Genomic DNA, 25,246 nt, shown 5'->3' on the forward strand with positions numbered 1-25,246 from the left:
AGTTTGAGAGAGCAAGAGAGAAATGGGGAAGGAGAAAAGTCTGACGCATTTTTTATTAAAATCTCGTCTGAATGTGCATTTACATATGTGAAACAGAGATGAATTTTGTATTAATTTTTGACATAAAATTAGGGTATGACTCATTAAAAAATGAATTATATGTGAATGAGGTATGTTTGCAAATATATTTACGTATCCAAAAGTAGTTATAATTTTTTCACTATAGTGTGAGAAAAACTTAAAGTGAGAAAAGTAACCCCAAATTCTAGTTCGAAGCCTAAGTCAATCCATTTTTTCTAATGAAACCCAACGAGGATTTAACCTGCCACCCCACATATTACATATTTTTACCGTTATACCCTTGTCTAAAGTTGTTGATTTCATAACAGAAATTTTAAAACTATATCGAAAATTTTAAAATTTCAGGTAAAAAATCATAACTTTCATGAGTTTATACTTGAAATTTTAAAATTTCCGATAAAAACTCTTGTATTTTTACCAAAAATTTCAAAATCTATGAATTTTTTATCAGAAATTTCAAAATTTTTTATAAAATTCAATTTTAGCAAATTAAAAATTAACAAGAAAATATTAATCTGTTATCAATTTTTTTGAATAAACTATCGAAAATTAAAAATTTCATTTTTACTTTGTAACTCAAATTTATCCTCACACTCTGAGAATTATGAAGATATGGGAGGCTAAGTTTAATTGGGAGGTGGCATGTTAAATAGGAGAAACCAACCCACTTGCTTTTAAAGAAGCCCGCATCATACAAAAACAAACTGTTGTTTTCAACAAAACCCTTAAACCGCAAAAACTCACTAACTATATCAAATCTGCCGCTGCATCTTTGATCTCAACTAACCGCCCGCTAATCTCAGGCGAAGGTAACCGTCCGACACAAGAGAAACCTAACCAGGTTCGACTCTTTTTTCGTTTACATTTTCTTTCCCCTCTCCTATATCGCGCATGTATGCAACAACTCATCGCATGGTTTCATTTTTTTTTTTCTATTTTTGGATTGCAGATACTGATTTTGAAGACTTGTAAGATGCTGGCTATTGATACTACACGAAAGATATCGTTTAATCGATCAATTAATTACGGAGATTTGGTAATCGTCTACGAAAGACATGACAACATGAAAGCGATAACAGTAACTGAGAGATCAGTTTTGCAGAATAAGTTTGGTGTTTTCAAACATTCAGACTGGATAGGGAAGTCATTTGGGTCCAAAGTATTCAGCAACACGGGTGGTTTTGTTTACTTGTTAGCTCCTACACCTGAATTATGGACTTTAGTTTTAAGTCATAGGACTCAGATTCTGTATATTGCTGATATTAGCTTTGTTGTTATGTATTTGGAGATTGTTCCCGGTTGCGTTGTTCTGGAGTCTGGTACTGGGAGTGGTTCTCTATCTACTTCACTTGCTAGGGCAGTTGCTCCTAAAGGACATGTTTATACATTTGATTTTCATGAACAGAGGGCTGTATCTGCTAGGTAATACTGCAGCCGACTTTCTCTCGAGTTTGATATTTGTGTGTTTATCTGTATGTGTTATTTTCATGGATTTGTATCATGGTTATCAGTATCTTGCGATATGTGTAAGTTTATTTCGATTTTGATGATAAACTGTACCTGCCTTTTCTCATAATTCATATATGTTTATTTATCTTTAGCCGGAACTCAATATTATTTTCCATTTTGTACATTAGCGGCACTAGTCTCTATCCTAGTTTTGCTATTAAGGCAATAGTGGCTGCTGTTCTAGTTTATGCTAATGTAGTGACAATAACAGAAACAAGAGAACTGCAGGGTTTTCTGCATGTGTGCCGATCATAACTTATTTTTATAATAGAAAAACTTAAGAGTTAGTGAGTATCAGTGTTGTTGACGGTGGATAGTGGTTCATGGCAGAGAGCCAAAATCCCGCCATACTGGCCGCTTTGTGGTCGCGAAAAACCCTTTAATATCTGCCGATATTTACCATTACGGTGAGCCCAAAAGCCACCATGTTTATCCGTATAGTGCCGCTATGACCTATATTTGATAACACCTGTGAGTATTACTCCTATATTCACCGTAATACGTAAAATTTTCTCTTTATAAGTTATGCTCTGCCTCCATTCCCTTTTTTATCTGTACACGGCTTGTCTTGTTATATATTTAATTGACTTTCAAGTATCAATTGCTATGCGGCTTCTGCCATTTGCCTGCAATGCCTTCTATTATTTCACATAGTGGATTTTAGGTGTTCCCCGATATGCTATTGATGACACTGTTATTTTCATGGCTTTGTATTATATTTTGTTGTTTGCTTGTTCTAGGAATGTTGAGTAATATTTTTTATCAACTAATACTCACTTATTCAGAATGTCAATGCTTAAATGTAAATTTATTTACTTCTACTCAACTTGTGGGGAATTTCATCTTTGTGCTTGTAGGGCTGATTTTGAGAGGATTGGCATAAGCAGCTTAGTCACAGTGGGAGTGAGGGACATTCAAGGAGAGGGTTTTCCTGAAGAGTTTGTTGGCTTGGCTGATGCAGTTTTTTTGGATCTTCCTCAACCTTGGCTAGCTATTCCTTCGGCTGCAAAAATGTTAAGACCTGATGGAACATTGTGCTCTTTCTCCCCGTGTATTGAACAAGTTCAACGATCATGTGAAACACTTCAAACCAACTTCACCGGTACTTCCCAATTTTCTCCTTCAAGTCTTAGTATTTATATTTGCAAGTAATTGTGATTAATTTAGCCACTGACAAAAGTCCTTTTGTAAATGTGTGCTTATGTTAAAGATATAAGAACTTTTGAGGTACTCCTACGCACATACGAAGTTCGAGAAGTGAAAACAGAAAGCTCAGAGATTAATGGTAATGGCAGCTCAAATGTTTCGCTTCCTTGCAAGAGGAGACAGGGTTCGGATGGAGCTAATGTTGTTAGCTATACTAATTCTTCTGTTATGGCTAGACCTTGTGGTGAAGCTAGAGGTCACACAGGTTATTTGACATTTGCAAGACTTCAATGTATGTCATGAAGATTGTTCTTGTAATTTTTTTTTTTTGGCTTTTTACCACCGGTTTAGTCCGGTTCGGGGGCGAGTTCTGGCATCAAGTGGTTCCATCCCCCTCCCGATCGCAGTTGCGGGGGATCGAACCGTGGTTCTCCCTACCAAGTCCAGCGCCAATCACCACTGGACCAACTAACGATTGGTTGTTCTTGTAATTTTATGATCTATTCAATTGTAACCTTATACAACAGTTATTTTGTGCTTCATTTATAATTTAGAATCTTGGTTTGGCTTGAGGCTTTTAGAATTTTGGAGACATTTCATTCTTCATCTAACTCTTTCATTTATACAAATATAACTAAAATATGAAAAATATTGTTTCAAAAATTTTAAACAATCGAGCTTCAAAGCGTGTTACCAACATAACATTCAATTAATTGTAAGAATGAATCAAACATTAAAAATAACAATTTCTACAAGTGTTTTAGAACCATTACTCCAAAACCAATACCTAAAAAAGTTGCAATTGAAACACCAAAAATTCCTGTAAGAATTCCAGCAACAACTAAGGATTCCCAACCTTTAGCCTTAGCCATTCCACAAGCTGTTGTAGGTCCTCCAATATTGGCATTTGATGCTATAAGTAATACCTTCAAATCAAGCTTAAACACCTTCCCTAATCCAAGAACAATAAGAAGATGGATAGTTACTTGAACTAGTGCAAACATGAATATACTTGGAGCAGTTTTGATCACATTCAGTATACTTCCACTAGCTCCAACCACCACAAAAAATACCTAAAAATACATCTCATGTTAGATATCATATAGGTCATACAAACTTTAAAATAAAACAATTTTTATAAGGTGTATCATATCAGTTAGAAGGTGCAATAACCTAGAAAAAATTTCAAACATAAAAGTGTCTTTCCTTGTCTCGTTAAACCAACTAAGTCGATAGTTGTGAGAGAACATCCGACTGCAGAGCACACATTTGAATCTATGACATCTCATTTATTCACCTTTAAGGGATGTAATTTCGGCCATTAAACTACTAGGCCAAAAAAGAGTATCTTTCGTTGTCTTGTTAAGTCAATTCAATTGGTAATTATGCAGAGACATCCGACTGTAGGGACGCAAATTCGAATCCGCGACATCCCATTTACTCACATTTAAGAAGTGAAATTCCGGCCATTAAACTACTATATCAAAAAAGAGTGTTCGTTAAATCAATTCAGTTGATAGCTATACATAAACATCCGACTGCAGAAGCTCATATTTGAACTCGTGACATTCCATTTATTTACTCCCTCCGTTCCTTTATAATTGTCGCTTTTTAAGTTTTTCCACATACCAAGACAACCAATGATTATTGTTACTTTTTAAGTAATGATTATTCTTTTTCCAATAATACCCTAAACTTTTTAATATTTTATTTAACTTTTTCTCTCTCTATCATAATGATTAGGGGTAATTTTGACAAAACAGCAAAAATACTTTCTTGAACTTTGAAATGTGACACTTAAAAAGAAACAAATTTTTTTCACAAAAGTGACAATTATAAAGAAACGGAGGGAGTACCTTTAAGAGGTGAAATTTCAGTCATTACACTACTAGACTAAAAAGAGAGTCTTTGGTTGTCTCATTAAACCAGCTCAGTTGATAGTTGTGCAGGGATATGTGACTGCAGAGACGCATATTCGAACTCGCGACTTCTCATTTATTCTCACCTTTAATAGGTAAAATTTCATTCATTAAACTACAAGACCAAAAAAGGAGTCTTTAGTTGTCTCGTTAAGCCAAACTCAATTGATAATTGTACATGGACTGACATCTGGCTACATGGGCGCACTTTCAAACCTGGGACATCCCATTTATTCACCTTTAAGAGATGAAATTCAGCTATCAAACTACTAGATAGAAAGAAAAAAAATTGTTTGACAATATGGTTTATAACATTACTAACGAAAGACACACTTTGGGACCAAAATGAAAACTTACACAACAGAAATAACAAAGTTGTGTTACCTGCATCAGAACTAAGGCAACAGTATGTCCCACAGGTACAAGAGGACTAATGAACTTTGGTAGAAAAGTAGCTAAAATGACAATGATTGCAGTTACTCCTGGAAGAGTTCCTCCTTGGATACCATATAGTTTTGTCATGTATGTTGCAGCTCTACATATTAAAAATGATGCAGCAACTGCAGTAGCTGTCTGCAACACTGGCATGTTGCCCTGATTTTCCGACTTCAATTGCATTGCATTATCTGCCAACATTACTCATAAATATTTTAGAATTCTCCGTAACTGCAGCCACATTTGCGCGTATCTTGGCGCAATATCAAAATTCGGAGCATAACAGAAAATGTGTTTAATAATAGTGATAGAGTAAAAATTGTACCATCGGTTGGTGGTGCCGTTTCTGCAGGTATTTTAGAAGCCAGTGCAAACAAGACCATAAAATAAACAGCACAAATGACATTATCTGCTGCCACTCCTGCAGCTAAAACTGAAGGAGACAAACCAAGAGCCTCTGAAACCGCAACGTAATTAACAGCTACAACAATCAACATTGAAGGTTCGAATCAGTCAATCAGTTGCGACTGTCCGTAGTTAGATGAAGATCATACGAATGTATCCGAAGATGGAGCAAGTTGTTTAAGCACTTACATCCACCAATGTAGCTTCCCATTAGAGCTGCAGCTATTTTCCAGTTGTCAGGACCAAGAGATCTCATAGGCACTAAAAGAAACGCCACTAGAGTGCCAATGACAGTGGCAACTGCAATCCACAACATCAGAATCAGTTTCACAAGATAAATTATAATCTCAAAAGTGCATTTAACAGATACCAAACACTGACACAGACACTAACACCGAAGAACACAGACTCATTGATATCGTATTGACAACAAACACCAGACACACATTCAATATGAATTCTACCATTCATATAGATACAAAGATAGATATGATTACCTGAGCCAAGTAAGAAAGCTACGAGAAGTGTCCCGGTTGAACGCACAACTTGACGCAAATTTGCTCCAAACAAAAGCAATGGAATAGTGAGTGGTAGAATAAACTCCATGACAATAGAATAAGCCGGTGCATCATGTGGAAGAATTCCAAGATTACTTGCTGCAAGTCCAACTAATGTGCTCACTAAAGCAGCACTCACCATGCTCCCAATTTTAGTCTTCTCCGACCTAGTATTTCACAAAAAAAAAAAAATCTTCAAATTAATTCAATACTAACATATAATAATTTTAATTATTTAGTAAATAATTACACATGATTGGTTACCAACAATTCAAACATATTCTTTGACTTTTCACAACTAAGCATATAAAAACCTTGGTGTCTGATTATTTATTGAAATTATTACTGATGTCGAGATGACAGTGTTGATATTGAGTTGGTGTCTGTGACCGTGCTTGATAGAAATAGAAATGGAGTTAGGAAAATTGAAGCAAATTATAATTACCATAGACCAAAGGCTCCAATGCTGAAGATAGTGGACCAAACACCCCAATGATCATCAGGGGATATGATAGGGTATCTCAGCTGTGACCTCACCACAACAACACTTCGACTTATACGAGGTAGTTCCTTTGACAGATACGAGGTAATTGGCGCGGTTGTAGTACTTTCTTGTAAAATGAGTTTGGGACATGAATTGAGGTTGTTGAAGATTCTACTGCGGAGTGATTTGTGGGGTGAATTTATTGGCTTTGACGGAGAGAGAACAAAGACAGGTGGTGGTTTGAGGGTAGCCATTCTAAAATGATTGGGAGTTCAATGACATCTCATCGTCTCTGTTTATATGACTGTGTTTTCTCAAGAGAACCAAGCACGTGATTCCCGTGAGAAAGGAAACTCTTTTGTTTTTTTACTAGTAACAAACCCGTGTGTTCGCACGGGTTCTGATACGGGATGCGCATTTATTTCAGATATATATTTTTTAATAGAAAAATTTCTGGTACCCGTGAGAAAATAATAATTAAATATATAGAAAAATGTCTGGTACCCGTGAAAAAATAATAATTGAATATATAGAAAAATATCCGGTACCCGTGAAAAATAATAATTGAATGTATAGAAAAATGTTTAGTACCCGTAAAAACATTTAGATCAATAAGATCATTTTATAAATAAAAAACTTAAAAATTTAACTAAAATGACATATATTTTTATAAAGACGTTTAAATATCTATGAACTGTGCATTTTTTATATATACACATCAATTATACAAACATTAATAATTAATTTTTATGTATACTTATTATACAGGTTGGTATCTAACTATCATTACTATCATAATTCATCATAGAGTATTGCTATCTAACTATCATTACTATCATAATTCATCATAGAGTATTGCTTTTAATCCTAGAGAAAATCAGATCATTTTATCTACTCATTTAATAAAAATAATAAATTTATTAAAATAACTATTTTAGTTATGGGGATAATCCTTTGGTATAACATATTTAAGTAAATGGTATTTAATATTTTCTCTTTTTAGTTATTTTCAAAATTATTTTTATATATGTTATCTTGATATGATAAATAAAATCATATATTTATATATTTATTTTATCCTCTAGCCTTTATATTGTAGATAAAATTTATGCTTTTCATAAACAATAGATAGAATAGTTATAAAAATCAAAATATTTATATATATTATAAATAATATTTATTACCTAAGAAAATTCAAATTTTCTTTACATTCAAATTCAAATTGTCCTAATTTAAAAAAAAAAATAGAAGAGAAATTAATGCGTAGTAATAAATTTCATTACAAATGAGTGCTAACACTAAAAAACTACATTAATTTTCATTGTGAGAACTTAGCTAGTTGTACAGAAAAAAATTAGAAGCCAAATTAATGCATAGTAATAAATTCCATTACAAATGAGTGCTAACACTAAAAGACTACATTTAATTAAGATTTATTTAATTATTTAATTTTATTTATATTTTAAAATATAAGGATATATTGAAGTAATTGATTCAATTAATGACATTTAATATTTTCCTGTTTTAGTTATTTTTCGTCGTAAGATCGATAAAATATTTTTCGTTCGTAACATCGTAATCAATTTGACATAAACTATTATCGTATTTACAATCATTGTTTTAATAATTTTAACGACTAATATATAAGGTTTTTAAAAGACATTGATATAAGAAAAACCTATTTGTCTTAATGACATATATTCTTATAAACATGTTTAAGTATATACTAAGACCTATTATATAGTCTATTCTATAGATTTTCTTTGATACAACCAAGACATTAATTATCTATATTTATAACATTTTTTATTTTCAACAAAATTATATATAAATCTATCTATCATTATAAAAAAAATTTATAACATTTGTAGCTTACATTTAGAAAGATTTATATCCATTTTTTTCTAACTTATTTCACTTTTAGAAAAATTAAATACTGATTAGAATCAATTTAAGTAATAATGGTCTCCCTTTGATAATTTCACCAATCTAAAAATTATAAATAAATAAAAATTAGAATAAATTATGAAATAAATAGAAATTAAAGAGAGTTAAATGAGATATATTAATGACACATTAGAATAACATTAATTTGATTCTAATTATATTTAAAATTTGCTTTAAGCTAAATAAAATTATTTAAAATCAAATATTTACAAATAAACTCATCAAATATATCAGCTTTAATCATGTTAAACATAAACGATCTCTAAAGCAACAACTGAAATATGAAATAAAAAAGAAAAAATATAAGATAAAATGTTAGAAACAAAAAAGTAAGGAAGAAGAAAAATAAAAATAAAAACAAATTATAAACCTTCCATTTAGAGCATGAAGATGTGAAAGATTAGAGAACCTAAAAAAAATACAAAATAAAATGTATAAAATCTTGAATAAAACATAGATAAAAAACAATAAAAATGTAAATAAAAGTTAAATAAAAAATTATAAAGAAAAAAATATATTAACGAAATCAACCAAAAAAAAACTCTTACCTTATAGATCTGAAACATACAAGGCGGATTCGAGATCTAAACCCGTCAAACTAAAACATGCACAACAAATTGAAACTCTAACCTTATAGATCTGAAACATGTACGACACATTCAAACTCTAACCTTGTAGATCTGAAACATGTGAGACAAATTCGAGCTCTAACCTTTACATCCTTCAACCTTCATAGTAATTTTACACAACATAGGTGGTAGAAAATACAAAAAGTGAAAGGATTTGCAAGAAAGAATCTATTTAAACAACTCATACCCCAAAATACTCGAATCTGAAAAAGATTTATGAATAGCTTTCGATTTAAAGATATAGTTGTTCTTCGATTAGTTCATCTGCACCTTTTATTGCACACACCATAAGAGATCTTGAACATTTTCTTTGCATTCGAGCTGTGCTTATGCAAGATCTGAAATAAACACATGAGTTCATAAATCAAAAGCTAAAGAGAAAGAAGACATTGATATGAAAACAGAAGAGGGAAGAGAAAGTAGAAAGAGAAAGAAATGAGAAAGTGAAACAGAGAAAGAAAAGAATAAGATATTAGAAACATTTTTTATTTTGTTTATTAAGTAGAAAAAATAATAAACATTAAATAATATGAGCTGGTGGTTAAAAAGCAAAAAAAGAAGGTTGAAGTTCTATGAAGCCATCCACGTGGCAGTGTAGTAGAACATAAGGGCAAAATAGGAACTTTAAGAGCATTGAATTTTCTTATATGATAGATTTGGTTCTTTTTACTTCCCACTAAAGTTAGTTATGAACTTAGTTAAGTATAATTAATTTTTTTATTTTATATATAATTAAAATAAAATTTATTATAATATATCTGATGAATTAATTATTAATATTAAATTCTCTTAAATTAAATTAAGGGTGTAATAATAATATAAGCATTAATTAGTTTAAAATTGAATAAATTAATTAGTTTAAAATTGAATAAATTTTACTTATAACAGTGACCAAGTGTCCTAGATTTTAAGATTAATTTTTTGTTTATAATAGTGACTGGAAAGAGTATTTGTTTATTTTAGTTTTAATATTTTGGTTTTATTACCATAGCCATCTCTTCCAAGTGTCGAGCACATTGTATACCTCATTGACTCTCCATTTAAAACCTTGTCTGCGAGTGCAAAACATTGAGTCGGCCTCATTTGTAACGTGTAGGCCTAAGCTATAATATTTATAGTATATAATTCAAAACACGAGGTTTGTAAGGGAGAAATTATTTAAGAGAGATAGAATAATCCAAAGTTTAATTTATTGATGGATATTTAAGTAGCGCGGAAGATCGATTTTTAATATATGAGCTAAATGATGGAGACTTATATTGCAAAGTGTGTTGTTAGATGAAGGTGACCGGAAGTTGGCGAAGATAATCTGAAGTCTATAGAGACCAAGTATTCTAAAGATTAGTTCACCCTAAAAAAGTGAGAGGAAGAGAAGAAGAAGAAGGACGTCATGATCAAATATCAAAGGGATCAAATAAAGAGTTTATAGGAGGTGGCCAAATCATTTATCACTATCATAAACAACTTAAAGGATGAGTTGGAAGAAGCGGGAATGAAGGTTTCCCTTGCTATGGAGAAAGGGTTCGACAAGGTCAAAGCCCTAGTGGAATTAATGTACCCTAAACTTGCTTTAAATGATCTTGAGCATTTCAAAGCAGTGGTTGATGCAAAGTTAGTGAAAGAAGTAACCTCGCATGACGCGGGCGTCAAGAGCGACTGAGGGATCGCCTTATTTATCCTATACTTTTTTTATGGAATTTTCGCTTTCTTTGGTCATGTAAGGTTTTGTATATTGGTTGTAAAGTGTTCCTCTTGTGGGCTAATATTGAATAAATTTACGTTTTACCCCCTATTTCTGTCTTGTTTCCCTTTTAAGCATTTCTATTAATAAATTGCGATAGTGAGTACTTGTACCCTTGTATTTTGTTAAGCACAAATAAGTTTGGTGACGGGGAAAATTTCCTTATGTAATGTCAATGTATTTGTTGCTTGCTTTAAATGTTTGTGAATAATTTGTTGATGTATGCAAGAATAATGTTAGGTGTTGCTTGAAAACGTGTGGTGTCACTGCAAGTATACATGTTCTTTTAAAGTAGCAAGTGATATAATAGTATGAATGTTGAACTAACAAGGAGAGGAAATAACTTAGATTGAGTTGTAAAAATATCTTTTGTAAATAAAGATGAACAAAAATAATAATAGTAGATGGTTGTCACAGGTTCAGTTTGTAAAGTATACAGTGGCAAAAATACTTTGGTAAGAGTTAATAAAATCAATAATAGAGGATATGTTGGGCAGTGATTCGTTAATACGACTTGTCTATTGTGTGTACAGGATGTGGTATGTCGTGCCAGATGAGGTCAAAATGTGATCTTGTGGTGTATTTCTACAACATCATAAACATATACAATAAAGCAAGGGGACAAATTTCTAAGCCTCACTTTTAAATTTAATGTATGTCTGGTTTTATTCCAAATGTCTTCTATGATTATAGCTCTTTATTCCTAAAGTAGATAATCTAGATAATATTCCTATCATACTATTTCCAACCATATTTATCACACTATTCCACTTGTTGTTGGATTCCTCACAACAGCAAACTCTCATATTTTCCTAAGTTGATCAGTCAAAGAATCAAATTTATAACATTATAATGCACGATAAAATAAAGTGCTAACAACATATTAGTTAACACAAAAGACTATTTTATATTAACTTCACATTACTCAACATAAAGGAGCTTAGCTCATGATGAGCTTAGTGCATACATCAACACTAAATCCTAAGCTAAAAATTCTAAAAACACGTAATGAAAAAGAAATGAAAACCTAAGAGTAATTTCTTCGTCTTCTTACAATCTTCAATCAGTAAGATACGAGTTCTGTTATGCCAGATACTTGTAGCTTATACTTGAGATGAAGAGATAAGAAGCTTTCCGCTTTGATTCAACTTACTTTCTTACCAACCTCTACCAAGTGTTTCTCTATGAGTCTTTGAGTTTTTGAACCCCTTTGCATTTCTTCCAAGTTGACCTTTTATAGTCCACTTCATCTAAAGTTTTTGCAGTGTCTTGGATCACGGATTTTTATATATTCATTATTTCTAGCCTAAATGAATTAGCAAGTTTTCCTTATTGGAGCATCATTCAGCATGAAGTTTGGAGCATCATGAATTAGCAAGTCTTCCACACTTATTGGAGCATCATTCAGCATGACGTTTGCGCTGCCGTAATTCAATTCTTCTCCCAAGGATGGATTCTTCCTAATTTTAATTCCAGTAAAATCATTCTTATTCCGAAGGTCCCCGAGGCGCTTACCATGGATATGTTCCGGCCCATTGCTCTCTCAAATATCAAATTCAAAATTATAACCAAGATTATTGCTAACAGGATGTCATCGGTTCTGCCGCTTCTAATCTCTAAGGAGCAAAGGGGCTTTATTCAGGGCAGAAACATTAGAGACTGTATTTGTCTGGCATCGGAGGCCATCAACGTTTTGGACAACAAGCACAAAGACGGTAACTTAGCCTTGAAAGTTGATATCTCGAAGGCTTTCGACACTATTAGATGGGACTTTATCCTTCAAGTTCTTAAGGCTTTCGGTTTCTCCTCCACCTTTTGTCATTGGATTTCGGCTATTCTCGCCTCCGCTTCTCTTTCTGTCAGCCTGAACGGTGATCTTCATGGCTTCTTCAACTGCTCCCGTGGGCCGTGGTGTCCGTCAGGGGGACCCTCTGTCCCCGCTTCTGTTTTGCCTCGCTGAAGACGTTTTGAGCCGTATGATCACCAACGCGATTTTAGACGGTTCTCTGAATTTGATCAAGGCTTCTAAATCTAACCTTGTGCCTTCCCATATTATGTATGCCGATGATATCTTAATTTTCTGCTCCGGTAATTTCTCAAATATCAATGTGTTGAAGAGGATTTTCAGTGACTATTCCGATGCTTCGGGGCAGAGTATCAACCTCTCCAAATCCTTCTTCTATTCGGGAGCGATGTCCGATAGGAAAAAGCTTCGTATCGCCACTGCCACGGGCTTCCAGATGGGTAATCTCCCCTTCATTTATCTTGGGGTCCCTCTTTTCAAAGGAAGAGTAAAGTCTTGCCACATTGCTCCAACGGTTGACAAAATTACGTCGAAGTTGTCTAGATGGAAAGGAGACTGTCTCTCTATGGCCGGCCGATTGACTCTCGTGAAATCGGTAATTCTCAGTATGACTATGTATTCTATCAATATTTATAACTGGCCTATTTCTTCCCTCAAGAAAATTGAGAAAGCCTGTAGAAACTTTATTTGGTCGGGAAGCACCTCCAGTAGAGCGTTGTGCACGGTCTCTTGGAAGAAAGTGTGTCAGCCGTTTGCGAAAGGAGGTCTTGGCTTAAGATCTTTAATTAGCCTTAATGATGCTGCCAACTTAAAAATGCTTTGGGATTTGATCAATAGTAAGGATGATTGGGCGGTCTTGTTAAAGAATCGGATTATGCGACCACACGGTTTCATAAGGTACCACATTTTCTCAACTTTATGGACTGGTATAAAGGCTTAATCTTCTGTCCTTCTCAACAACTCTTGCTGGTGTATTGGCTCTAATAGTAATGTGAAATTTTGGATAGACCATTGGGCTGGAACCCCCCTTATGGATGACACTGATTTGTTACAGCTGCAGCATCACAACATTGATCCGTTCATCAAAATTTCCGATGTTTCTTCCAACGGCCAATGGACTTTTCCGACTGTTTGGTATTCCTGGTTCCCTTTCTTGTTTAATCGGATCATTAATCATCACCCTCCTGCCATCGCCTCGGAGGACTTCCTGTCGTGGAACCATAACGCTACTGGTTTCCTTAATTTGAAGGATGCATACTTATTCAAATCTAGACAGGCTCCGGATGTGACTTGGAGTAAAATCCTGTGGCATGTTAACATTCCTCCCAGCAGATCTCTAACAGTTTGGAAGATGCTGCACGTGAAGCTTCCAACGGATGATTTTCTGGCGAATCGTAGTATTTCTCTGGCTTCTCGCTGCCCGCTCTGCCGTAACAATTCAGAATCCTTTCAGCACATTCTTTTTGAATGCATTTTTTCTTCTCGAATCTGGTCGTGGTTACAGAGCAAGATGCAGATTTCGTTCCGCCCGAATTCTATTGTGGACTGGCTTCTTTTTTGTTACCGCAATAAGTCTCCCCAATCTGCGCTTGTTCTAAGTGCTGCTGTTGTCAACACTTTGGCAAAGATCTGGCATTCCAGAAACCAAGCTAAACACCATTGTCGTGTCGTCTCTCATACTGCTGCCATCAACTGGATAACATCCCAAACTCAACTTTCCGGAAACGCTACGATCAAAACAGCCAGGATCAGTATACAGGACTTCGTTTACATTAAAGCTTTCCATGTTAATATCCATAATCCCAAGGCTCCATCTGTTAAAGAGGTTATTTGGGATCCGCCCCCGGTAGGCTTGATTAAATGTAATTGTGACGGGGCCTTTATCCATGGCAGCTCCAATGCCGGAGGAGGCGGTATTTTTCGTAACCATCTGGGCGATTTTCTTTTGGCTTTTGCGGACAATATCTCTTGTGTTTCTTCCTCTCAAGCTGAATTTGGTGCTGTCATTAAAGCTTTGGAGATTAGTTTAAGTTGTGGTTGGGATAAGCTTTGGATCGAGACCGATTCTAGCTTAGTGGTCAAAGCTTTTTCCAACCACACTCTTGTGCCTCTTATTTTTAGGAACAGATGGAGACATTGTCTTCTCCACCATAATTTTTCTCACCTTTGCATCACTCACATTTATAGAGAAGGTAATTCCTGTGCCGATTTTTTGGCGAATTTCGCGCTCGGCATCAGTGATACCGTTTTTTTTGATTTCATCCCTTCGGGTATTAGGAAGGATTTTGTAAAGAATAGGTTAGGAATACCGTTCTTTAGATTTTCGTAAGCTCGGGACTAACTTGTTCCCCTCTTTTGTACTGTTTCTTCTTATATATATAATCCTTTATTCAAAAAAAATTAGCAAGTTTTCCTTCAATTCTCCATAGAGAATGCCAAGTGCCGCCCCTTATTGTTACCATTGTTGTTTTTTTTCTCTTAATGATTTAGAATTAGGGTTTAGTGGATCTATATTTTGGACTTAATACATTTGAGTCTCGGTTCTTTTAATTGTTTTTTTATTTATTTGCATATTATCTTTTTTGTAATCTTTTTAGTTAACTTTTATTTTTTCCTAGACTAATTAGGATATTTACATTAGGTTAAATAATTATTTTTTAGTAATATTAAAAAAATAAAGAAATTAAATATCAAAATGCCAAAAATAATTAAAAAATGGGTAAAATAAAAAGATACACTTTAATTTTATTTGGTTATTTTGTTAGCTTTAATTCACTTATTAAAAATAATAATACAAAAATATAATTAATTGTTTCTTGTAAATAATTAAATTAACTTGTACATTTAAATTTTTCGACAAAGTTTCTCTCTTCATCAATTTATAAATACTTCAATTCACATGTACATAGCCAAGTAATCAAAACATTTTTCACTTTCCTCAAATTTAATCTAACATTTTTTTTAAAAAATAATTAGGACATGGTGGATGTACATCCACACTTTCCTCGAATTAACTGATTGGTTGGTGCACGCCACATCGATCAATTATCTTATTCAAACGCACTAAAATTCATGCTAACACATCAAATCAATTTTTCTCGAGCACTAATTTAATTCAAGACAAACATTTTCCATAAAAGATAATCAACAAACAAACTTTTATCCGAACTACAATGACTCTGACTTCTCCATCCCTTGATGGAGATACGTAGGCTCAGAGTTGTGAAACCAATGCGAGTCCACTATTTTCTTTTTTCCAATTTTAAACCTTTGTAAATAAATAAAACAAGAAATACTTTCACAAACAAACACACTTACCCTGGACTACAAGAGATTCCCGTTGAGTGCAACGGAGGTGAGAGGTGCGTAACACCTTCCCCTCACTTAATCAACTCCCAAACTCATTATTCGGTTGTGATGATCATATTATCCCTCTTTTAGGGTTTATCATTATTTCACATGTTCCTTAGGATTGGAATTCTGATTATGGAATTAAAAAGCCTTTAATGAGTTATGACATCGACAAAGAAATTCCAGTCGACACTCCTGTCGAAGTGGAAGTTGAAGCAGTGGCTGACATTTCTGACACAATCGAAATCGAAGAGAGTGTGGCTAGCACAAGCTAAAGAACTAGAGTTCCTCTAACAAGGCTTCAAGACTATGAAGTGACTGGTGATTATAAAGTAATACCAAATTAAGAATTAGTTCATTTTGTTTTATTTGCAGGTATTGAACCAATCAACTATAACGAGGATTTAAAGAATAAACAATTGAAGTCAACTATGGTCGATGAGTTACAAGCAATCGAAAGAAACAACATGAGTCAGCCAAGGGTGTCACACATGAAGGCTGCAAGAAGAATCCTGAGATACTTAAAAGAATCAATAAAATGTAGAATTTTGTTTCCACGAAGTTAAGAAGGCAAAAAAGCTGTGATTAATTGTTATTCAGATGCTTATTAGTGTGGAGATAAGAAAGATCGAAGAAGCACAACTGGTTATTTCTTTCAACTATTAGGTGCCTCAATCTCACGGTGCTTGAGAAAGCAACTTGTGGTGGCATTATCATCATGTGAGACCGAATATATAGCAGTATCATATGTTGTGTGTTAAGCAATTTGGATCAGATATGTGCTAGAAGAGATGGAAGTCGAAGTAAAGAAAAACCTCTGGTGCTGCAGACCAACAACAAGAAAGCCATAAATCTTGCTAAGAATCCAATTCTACATGGAATGAGTAAGCACATTGAGACCAGGTTTCATTTCCTGAGGGAGAAGGTAAACCAAGGTGAACTTAAAGTGAAACATTACTCGAGTGAAGCACAATTGACCGATATTTTCACCAAAGGGCTGAAGATCGACAAATTTCTAAATTTGAGAAAGAAATTAGAAATAATTCAGATCTACTATGATTAGTTTGTTTTCGACAACTTGGATTATAGGGGCGTATGTTGTGATATAACTCAAGTTGTGTAGCCCAAATTCCGTGTTAGTTAGGAATAGGGTTTGTTACTTTATATACAAGTTACTCAGTTGTATATAAATAGACATGTTATAATTCAATTTTATAAATAGATATATTGTAATTCAGTTTTATAACAACTTTTCAATATAATAATAGTTTAACAACTTTTACCCATACAAAACATTAGTTGATAAATTAGTCTTTGAAACTAATTTGTTTATTAAAAATTAAACTTCTCCGAAAATAATTAGATTGTGATTCATATTCATATCATTTTTTATTAGGACTAATCAAAACTCAATCAATTTCTTACTTTTACCAGGTCCAAAATAAAAACCATTACACTGATTTCTAAGCTCAACTAAACACTTTCTATATGTGCACACTAAGAAAAACAACACTCCATTCCATTTAGAATTAAGATTCCAGTTTCCACCACAAATTGGTATAATTTTGGCTTCATATCTAAATTGGAACAAAAAATTTAAATGAAAGATATTGTAATAGTGTTACAAAATTTTTTAATCAAGATATATTATCACTCTGCTTTTGTTTCTTGTTCCTAGAATTATCTTCCTCTAAAGACTTCAACTTGTTCTTTATTGCAGCAATTTTCGCACCACGGCTTGATTGTCCCATGCCGCCACCAGTGAGATGCAACTTGTGCCCTTCGCCTACTGGTTTTGTAGAGCTATCTGCTACTTCCATAGCATACCTCTCACTTGCTAGGCGGACCACTAATGGCCGGCCACAAGCTAACCGTCCGTGCATTTTCTCCTTGGCCAATATTGCTTCCTGCATTCTCACTTTAATAATAGAAATCAGAAATTGCTCGGATGTGAAAGTAACAGAAGTATGCCATCAACATACCTCTTTTGTGCTATATTGTAGAAAAGCGAAACCGCGTGGTTCCCCACGTTTTGGACCTCGAGTGTGCCACAAGAAGTCCTCCGACACAATCTTTCCGTAAGGAGAAAACATTTTGAGTAGAGCAGCTCTGGAAAATAATGCAAACGTAAAATAAAGATAAGAATATGCACAAAAACAAATGGAAACGGGAGGAGGTTCCTGCCAAGTTTATAACAACGATGAGGGCCATACGATCAAGATTTTTCTATGCTTTCAAAACCACAATTGAGGCGGAACCAGCGGATTTTATTGCAATTCTTGCAATAATAAGGATCGCGACGCAGCTGAATTATTGCTGTGATTAAAAACTTGATTCCTACAACCTATTACAAAGGCAATGGATAAAACATGTTTGGATTTCAATTCTTAGGAAATCAAGCCTATAACTCTTGGTTGATTGACTCAAACGTTATGTCTGAGCATTTGATCTCTTGCAGTTGAAATCCAAACACACTTGAAATAAGAAGAGTCAAAAGTGTTCATTAAAAAAAAGTGCAGTATTCAATACATTGGTAACTCAATAAAACCTATACTTTTCAATGCATAATATTAATATATCCATCTTTCATCCCTTAATCAAGCCTTCATAAAGAACGTTACCATTTTCCAAAAAAACAATGAATCCATGTTGGAGGGTTAGCGAGTCTCACTCTGTAATTCTGAGATCAAGATTGCCAATGTAGAGTCTATTGTCACCGTTATCATCAATTGAAGCTTTAGGATCCTGCATTCAGTATTACATAAAAATAAGTTTCAGAATACAATGAGATGGGAAAGATCAAAATGCACCCGATCAATTTAGAAATTCCTACAACAACAACATCAAGAACCAAGTCTTATCCCACTAAGTGGGATCTGCTACATGGATCAATTTCCGCCATAATATTCTATCCATGACCATTCTTCTATTCAAATCGTTAATCTCGAGATCTTTTTTAATAACTTCTCTGATAACTTTTCTAATTCTTCCTCTACCTCTAGTTGTTTGACTCCTCTCCATGTGATCTACTCTCCTGACCACAAATTCTACAAGTCTTCTTTCTATAAAACTAAAAAATTTACACCAAACATTGAACATAAACATACCATGGCAGCAAATAAGGCGATTGAAACTTCAACCAAAACACCCAAGCATCAAACGTGCACCGCCCTGCAAATGAATAATCAAGCATAAAAATCAAGTCTTTACATCTTATTCGAAACAGCATCTGCACAAAACTTATTCAATTTGAATAACTTCAGTGTACAATGATCACTTAGCCAACAAAAGAGGCATTACTCAATTTTGAATTACAAGCCCTCAAGATGCAAGGACTTGACAACAACTTCAGGTTTTCCTACAACACAATACACTTCTGAAAAATTCCCATTTCATTTCAAACCTAATGCTACGAATCAAAACGAACAGCAATACAAAGAAATCTATCTAATCAATTTTCAAAATTGAGGTGCTAAGAGAGATGATTGTGAAAGCCGAGAAATTGAGGTTACCTTATTGAACAATTGAAGTGCTGATTGTAGGTAAACGATGCAAATCAAACTATTTAGGGTTTTGTTTTCTTTCTCTCTTTTCTCTTCTGCGTGTGTATCTAGTGCAAGGAAAATGGAATACAATAGAAAAACAAAGAAAAGCAAGAATACATCTTAACCATCTATTATCACCACCATCCCATGATTCCTATTAAAAAGGAAATTAAATTTAAAATTAATTTAAAATTTACCACTAAAATAGTGACACATACTCATTGCATTTCTTCTTCAAATTGCTTCGTATTAAATAGCACTACTCCTGGTGCAAAAGAAAGGAAGAGGAAACAAGTTTACATGGAATTGGGCTTCATGAAATGGTTAAGAAAAATATAATGGGAGAATTCTTCATCGCACCCTAATTTATACCACACCCCACAAACTTTCAAATTATACAAGGCACCCCACAAACTTTCTTATCGACAAATATTATAACATTATTTTACCATTAAGAATTTAACTTCCCACTAAAAAATTCTCTTTGTAAAAATCGGGTAGAATCAAAATATTCAGTAGTTCATCCAAAAATTCGGCAAAATTTGTTTTTTATGTGTTTTTATCGAACTTTTAAAATTTTGATATGTTATATCGGATTTTTTTGAAATATCTAGAAACTACTTTGTTTTTACATGATTTTACTGAAATAACTGGTATTTCCTTGCCGTTTAAAATCACTTGAAAATTCATCGGATTTGTTTTAAAAGTCTAAAATATTTTGAAGTTTTACCAGTTTTTTATAAAAGTTTAAAAATACCTTTGTCTTAAGAGTAATTATTACCGGAGATTTTGAAATATCTGAACTATTGCTTAATATTGTATATTTTGAAAAATCTGGTAGTTTAAAATGCTTCAATTATGTGGTCCTATTTCTGATTGTTTCGATGTTGACTTTACTTACTTTTTTTATAACGGTAGAATTCTTCATCACACCCCTAAGTTATACCACACCTCACAAACTTTCATATTATACCAGGCACCCCACAAACTTTCTTATTGACAAATATTATAACATTATTTTACCATTAAGAATTTAACTTTCCACTAAAAAATTCTCTTTGTAAAAATTGGGTAGAATCAAAATATTCATTAGTTCATTTCAAAAATTCGGTAAAATTTGTTTTTTACGTGTTTTCATCAAACTTTTAAAATTTTGATACGTTGTTTTACCGGATTTTTTCAAAATATCTAGAAATTACTTTGTTTTTATCTGATTTTACTGAAATAACTGGTACTTCCTTGCAGTTTAAAATCACTTGAAAATTCATTGAATTTGTTTTAAAAGTCCAGAACATTTTGAAGTTTTACCAATTTTTTATAAAAGTTTAGAAATACCTTTGTCTTAAGCGTAATTATTATCGGAGATTTTGAAATATCTGAAATATTGCTTAATATCGTATATTTTGAAAAATCTGGTAGTTTAAAATGCTTCAATTATGCGGTATTGTTTCTGATTGTTCCGATGGTGACTTTACTTGGTTTTTTTCTCACTGATGCAGTATGTTTTATATAAATTTACTTTGTAGATAATTTTGCATTCCTTATTTATGATATCTCATACATTGATAAAAATTTGGGTATATGTTAGATATTCCCCTCTAGGGCTGACATTTTGGCATGGGCGCAATTTGTTGGTAAGCAACATGGTATTGTTGTTACTATTCGTTTTGATATCGCGAATAGGATGAGAGGGAGGAAAGATAACTTGATTATAGGTTGTAAAAGAGGAGGAAATTATAAGAAGAAGGTTGTGGGTGCATGTACATTTACTATGAAAGTGAAATGCTCATTTAAATTGGAATGATATACTAGGTCGTTTAAAAGATCATGAAAGGAAGTTTATGAATGACATGACCATATACAACTTGGATCATAGATACATAGTTGCTGCTTTGAAAGATAGAGATCCAGAAAACCTACCGAGTGTTACCCATGTCTATAAGGCTAGGTCTACATACAATGCGAGCAAGAGAAGTCTGTTGAGTGAAATACAACATCTGATGAGTTTAGTCCATGAAGATAAATACATAAATTGGACAAGTACCAAATACTCTTCTGATGTTATTGCTGATATATTTTGGACGCACCCTGATCTAGTGAAGTTGTTGAACATGTTTCATCTTGTGTTGATTTTTGATTGCACATACAAAAAAAAGTACTTATTATGCCAAATTCTTCTTATATAATTTATTTGTTTCAGAAGTTGTTGAGGAATGTTGACACTTTAATGTACATATAAAACAAACAGGTACCGGTTACACCTACTTGAGATTATTGGTGTTACATCCTCGAATTTGACAATTTTGGCTGGTTTTACATATTTGGAACACAAAAGAGAGGAAAACTTCACGTGGGCACTTGAATAGCTAAAAGTGTTGTTCGCTTCTGAGAAGATTCTACCAAATGTTTTGGTTACTGACTGTGAACTGGCTTTGATAAATGTTGTGGAAGTTGTGTTTCTAAACTCAACTCATTTGATGTGTTTGTTCCATATTTTAAAAATGTTAGTATGAAGTGTAAGGAGTATGTCGAATCACATAGGCATGAGCATGTTATGGATATGTGGAACAACATCATATATTCGAATACGGAGACTGATTTTGAGGTACACCTGAAACATTTCGATGTTGTATGTGTTGATATTCCCAAACTTGTTCAACATGTGCATGAAACTTAGTTGGCACCCTATAAAGAAATATTTGTTACTGTTTGGACTAATATTCCCTTACATAGGGAACACAACAACCAACATATATGTACATTGATGTTAATATGAATATATTTACATCAATAATTAGTTGTGGAGATTTATGTTCTGACATTCTGTTATGTTTATGTGTTTCAGGGTTGAGTCTGCTCATTGGAGACTAAAAATATGTTGTCAAGTAGCAGGGGAGATTTATGTAGAAGTTGGGATGCTGTTAACACATTGTTGAAGTTGTAATTAGGTTCAATTAGAGTGTCATTTCAGAAAAGTGTATGCAACATTGAACATCGATATAACATTCCATTCTTCTCCAAATTATAGAACTTCATTTCAAGACAATGTATACAACATATTGGAAAAGAGCTGGAAAGGATAAAAAAAATTTGTTGTGACAAAGTAGCATGTGGTTTCTTCATTAGAACAACACATGAGTTACCTTATGCGTGTGAGCTTGTAGGTTATCAAATACAAGGAGATCATATTCAATTAGATTCGGTACATGTATTTTGGAAGAAATTATTCATCGAAGAGCATGAGGTCACTGATGAAGAATTTTTTTCAGAACTAACACAAACATCCACAACTTCCATGTGTCCACCACCAGTGAAGTACAAGCCAAACAAGGGAACTAAGAATAGTAAAAAAGATGAAGAAAGTGATGTGCATCGCGATCCTTCACAGTGGGAGTATTTTAAGGGTTCGCAAGGTAGTTAGAGTACGAAGAGATCATGTATAAAACCACCTAAGAGTCAATTGCGTGACGTGTCTTCAAAATTAGAATATTTGTCTTAGTTTCCCAGTTTTTTTACATTAGGACATTGATGACATTGTTGATGTTGGTGACAATTGTGGTTTTTGGGCTATTGCAACTTTACTTGGATGAGGAAGAGTCTTGGCCTTTGTCTCAGACGTAGTTAGATACTAAATTTATCAACATCATCAATTGTATTCCAGTTTGTTCTATGACACGGTACCAAAAGTTAAGAATGTATTGCAGATTTATGGCTTTAGTGTGCAAGGTCGTGATAAGTGGATGACTATTCCTGGTATGGGTTACCCTTTTGCTTCTAGATACAGTGTTATATTAGTCTCGTTGTCCATGAACCTTAACATCACATTCTTCCCATTGGTGATAGCTTTATGCATGTCATCAAATAGACACAAAATAATTGCAATTGGTTTTGTTAGATATGTTTTCTCCAATCAGAAGTTTATCTTGAAAAAACTACCAAAAGAAGACCAAGATCTTAGAATGAGCTAAACTAAATGAGATAAGGGGAAGGATTTACTTTCCATTGGGAGAGGAGAAGAAGAAAAAGAGTTCAAACTAACCATCTGAACAAGGTAAGTAAATATCACTGAGAAATTACCATCTCTACCATGCTTCCAAATCCATTTTTCTCTATCTATGAAACTTAGTTTTTAGAGGTATGGACCCTAGCCAAGGATCCTTTCAAAAGGAAGTTTATGTACCTGACCCTACTTTCCTAAATCCTAATGACACCATCAACAAACCAATATGAGATTTCATCTTCTTTAGACCTAAGAATAAACACCCATTTCCATCAAGAAGAAGTATAACACAAACCCACAGTCCTACCTCCACAAAGAGGGGAAATCATGTGGGTTCCATATCAAGCAACATGAATTTCCTTCATAGTATTATGTTCCATGTAAGCAGTTTTCATCGCCACTTTGCCATAAGGGCAAGATTAACCAACCATAGGTCCTTGACTCCTACCCCAACCCTCATTTTTCCTTCGGTTTATAAACATCTTTTCACTTAATATAGGGAAATCTTTGAAGCACTCTTCAACCCCTCCCCCCCAAAGGAACCTTCTTTGTAACTTGATAATCTTCTTCCAAATCTTTATAGGCATCTTTAAAATTACAAGAAGAAGATGGAGATAACATTAAGCACAAAATTAGGGAGAACCACTCTACCACCCAAATTGACACATTTATGCTTCCAATAATTGATTCTCTTTCCCAACGGGTTAAGTAAAGGATCACAAATGGTTTCAAGTTGAGGATTAGCCCCCACTAGCAACCCAAGATACTTAAAAGGAATAGAGTTAATTTCATAGTGAATAAGTATCTGATAAACGATAGAAAGGCAAGATCCACATTAATTCCTATAAGGCTGCTATTGAAGAAATTCACTCGAAGCCCCGAAGCTCGCTAAAAACCTCTACGAATAGCCTTAATACTCCATAGATTCTCTAGAGTATGATCAATTATCAGAAGATTATCATCAACATACTCAAGATGAGGCACCGCCAACCCAGATATTTCCACCCTGAACCCAAAGTAAAGATCAAGCTCCTTAGACTTTACGAGTAGATCACTATGATGAAAGAGAAGGGGCTAGAGGATCCCCTTGTTTCAAGCCCTTTTTTATGTTGATCTTGAGTATGACACCTATTAATAAACACCGTAATTTTACCAGCAAAAACACAAGCTCTTATTCAAGACCTTCATTTCTCCCTAAACCTGGATTTGATAGGCATATAATCCAAAAAGTGCCAACTTATTAAATCGTACGATTTTTAAAAATCAACCTTAAGAATGAGGTAAACTCTTTTAGATTTCTTGGACGAATCAACCAGCTCATTGACGACCATCATGTTGTCCACCAAGATTCTCCCTTTGAGAAATGTCGATTGATTAAGGAAAATGAGTTTACCCATCATTGATCCAAGTCTAATGGCCAAAACTTTAGCCATCAATTTATATACGAATCTCATTGAAGAGGGAGAGAGACCTAAACTCTCCCAAAAAAAGGAAGATTTAACCTTGAGAGTCGGAGCCACAAAATAAGATGCAAAATTACGAGTAGAGATGCAAACTAATAGAATTGATAAAACCTAACCTCATATATGCTATAAACAACACTTCAAATTTTTTTAGTTTAAAAAGTACTCTCTTTTTTTATATATTAATTTAAACATAATTTTAAAAATTTGATGTAATTGACTATTTTATA

General features: G+C 33.6%; 3 protein-coding genes across 8 annotated transcripts; 1 reads left to right on the forward strand and 2 right to left on the reverse strand.

The window, feature by feature from the left end:
* Nucleotides 1-766: 766 nt before the first annotated feature.
* Nucleotides 767-3,306, forward strand: LOC131653092 (uncharacterized). Its single transcript, XM_058923141.1, has 4 exons — nt 767-922; nt 1,031-1,503; nt 2,448-2,692; nt 2,801-3,306. Exons 2-4 carry the CDS (start codon nt 1,055-1,057, stop codon nt 3,037-3,039), a joined length of 933 nt encoding a protein of 310 aa, XP_058779124.1. The 5' UTR covers nt 767-922; nt 1,031-1,054; the 3' UTR covers nt 3,040-3,306.
* A 36-nt stretch (nt 3,307-3,342) lies between these two features.
* Nucleotides 3,343-9,574, reverse strand: LOC131653091 (uncharacterized). 4 transcript variants are annotated; one of them, XM_058923139.1, is made up of 7 exons: nt 9,300-9,573; nt 6,498-9,163; nt 5,993-6,219; nt 5,685-5,795; nt 5,416-5,571; nt 5,040-5,281; nt 3,343-3,809 (listed from the first exon to the last, which is right to left on the reverse strand). In XM_058923139.1, exons 2-7 carry the CDS (start codon nt 6,788-6,790, stop codon nt 3,486-3,488), a joined length of 1,353 nt encoding a protein of 450 aa, XP_058779122.1. In that variant the 5' UTR covers nt 6,791-9,163; nt 9,300-9,573; the 3' UTR covers nt 3,343-3,485. The 4 variants fall into 4 exon arrangements, with proteins under 4 accessions (XP_058779122.1, XP_058779121.1, XP_058779120.1 ...); XM_058923138.1 differs by having other exon boundaries at nt 6,498-9,211; XM_058923137.1 differs by having other exon boundaries at nt 6,498-9,573.
* A 7,780-nt stretch (nt 9,575-17,354) lies between these two features.
* Nucleotides 17,355-19,683, reverse strand: LOC131647532 (uncharacterized). 3 transcript variants are annotated; one of them, XM_058917421.1, is made up of 6 exons: nt 19,521-19,683; nt 19,309-19,366; nt 19,116-19,179; nt 18,680-18,753; nt 17,991-18,117; nt 17,355-17,915 (listed from the first exon to the last, which is right to left on the reverse strand). In XM_058917421.1, exons 3-6 carry the CDS (start codon nt 19,116-19,118, stop codon nt 17,646-17,648), a joined length of 474 nt encoding a protein of 157 aa, XP_058773404.1. In that variant the 5' UTR covers nt 19,119-19,179; nt 19,309-19,366; nt 19,521-19,683; the 3' UTR covers nt 17,355-17,645. The 3 variants fall into 3 exon arrangements, with proteins under 3 accessions (XP_058773404.1, XP_058773405.1, XP_058773403.1); XM_058917422.1 differs by having other exon boundaries at nt 19,277-19,366; XM_058917420.1 differs by lacking the exon at nt 19,309-19,366 and having other exon boundaries at nt 17,358-17,915; nt 19,521-19,680.
* Between the last annotated feature and the right edge of the window lie 5,563 nt (nt 19,684-25,246).

Source organism: Vicia villosa, linkage group LG2 (assembly GCF_029867415.1).
Source record: "Vicia villosa cultivar HV-30 ecotype Madison, WI linkage group LG2, Vvil1.0, whole genome shotgun sequence".
Lineage (NCBI taxonomy): Eukaryota > Viridiplantae > Streptophyta > Magnoliopsida > Fabales > Fabaceae > Vicia > Vicia villosa.

What these genes read in the sequence shown, in the direction of transcription:
- LOC131653092 (XM_058923141.1), top strand. Translation starts at nt 1,055, where the DNA reads ATGCTGGCTATTGATACTACACGAAAGATATCGTTTAATCGATCAATT. An exon ending in CAGAGGGCTGTATCTGCTAG is followed by an intron (nt 1,504 to 2,447) that starts GTAATACTGCAG and finishes TTGTGCTTGTAG; the next exon opens with GGCTGATTTTGAGAGGATTG. An exon ending in ACTTCAAACCAACTTCACCG is followed by an intron (nt 2,693 to 2,800) that starts GTACTTCCCAAT and finishes CTTATGTTAAAG; the next exon opens with ATATAAGAACTTTTGAGGTA.
- LOC131653091 (XM_058923139.1), bottom strand. Translation starts at nt 6,790, where the DNA reads ATGGCTACCCTCAAACCACCACCTGTCTTTGTTCTCTCTCCGTCAAAG. An exon ending in ATTGGAGCCTTTGGTCTATG is followed by an intron (nt 6,220 to 6,497) that starts GTAATTATAATT and finishes GTGAAATACTAG; the next exon opens with GTCGGAGAAGACTAAAATTG. An exon ending in GGGAAGCTACATTGGTGGAT is followed by an intron (nt 5,572 to 5,684) that starts GTAAGTGCTTAA and finishes TGATTGTTGTAG; the next exon opens with CTGTTAATTACGTTGCGGTT.
- LOC131647532 (XM_058917421.1), bottom strand. An exon ending in CTTGATCTCAGAATTACAGA is followed by an intron (nt 18,118 to 18,679) that starts GTGAGACTCGCT and finishes ATTATTTTCCAG; the next exon opens with AGCTGCTCTACTCAAAATGT. An exon ending in TACAATATAGCACAAAAGAG is followed by an intron (nt 17,916 to 17,990) that starts GTATGTTGATGG and finishes GTGAGAATGCAG; the next exon opens with GAAGCAATATTGGCCAAGGA.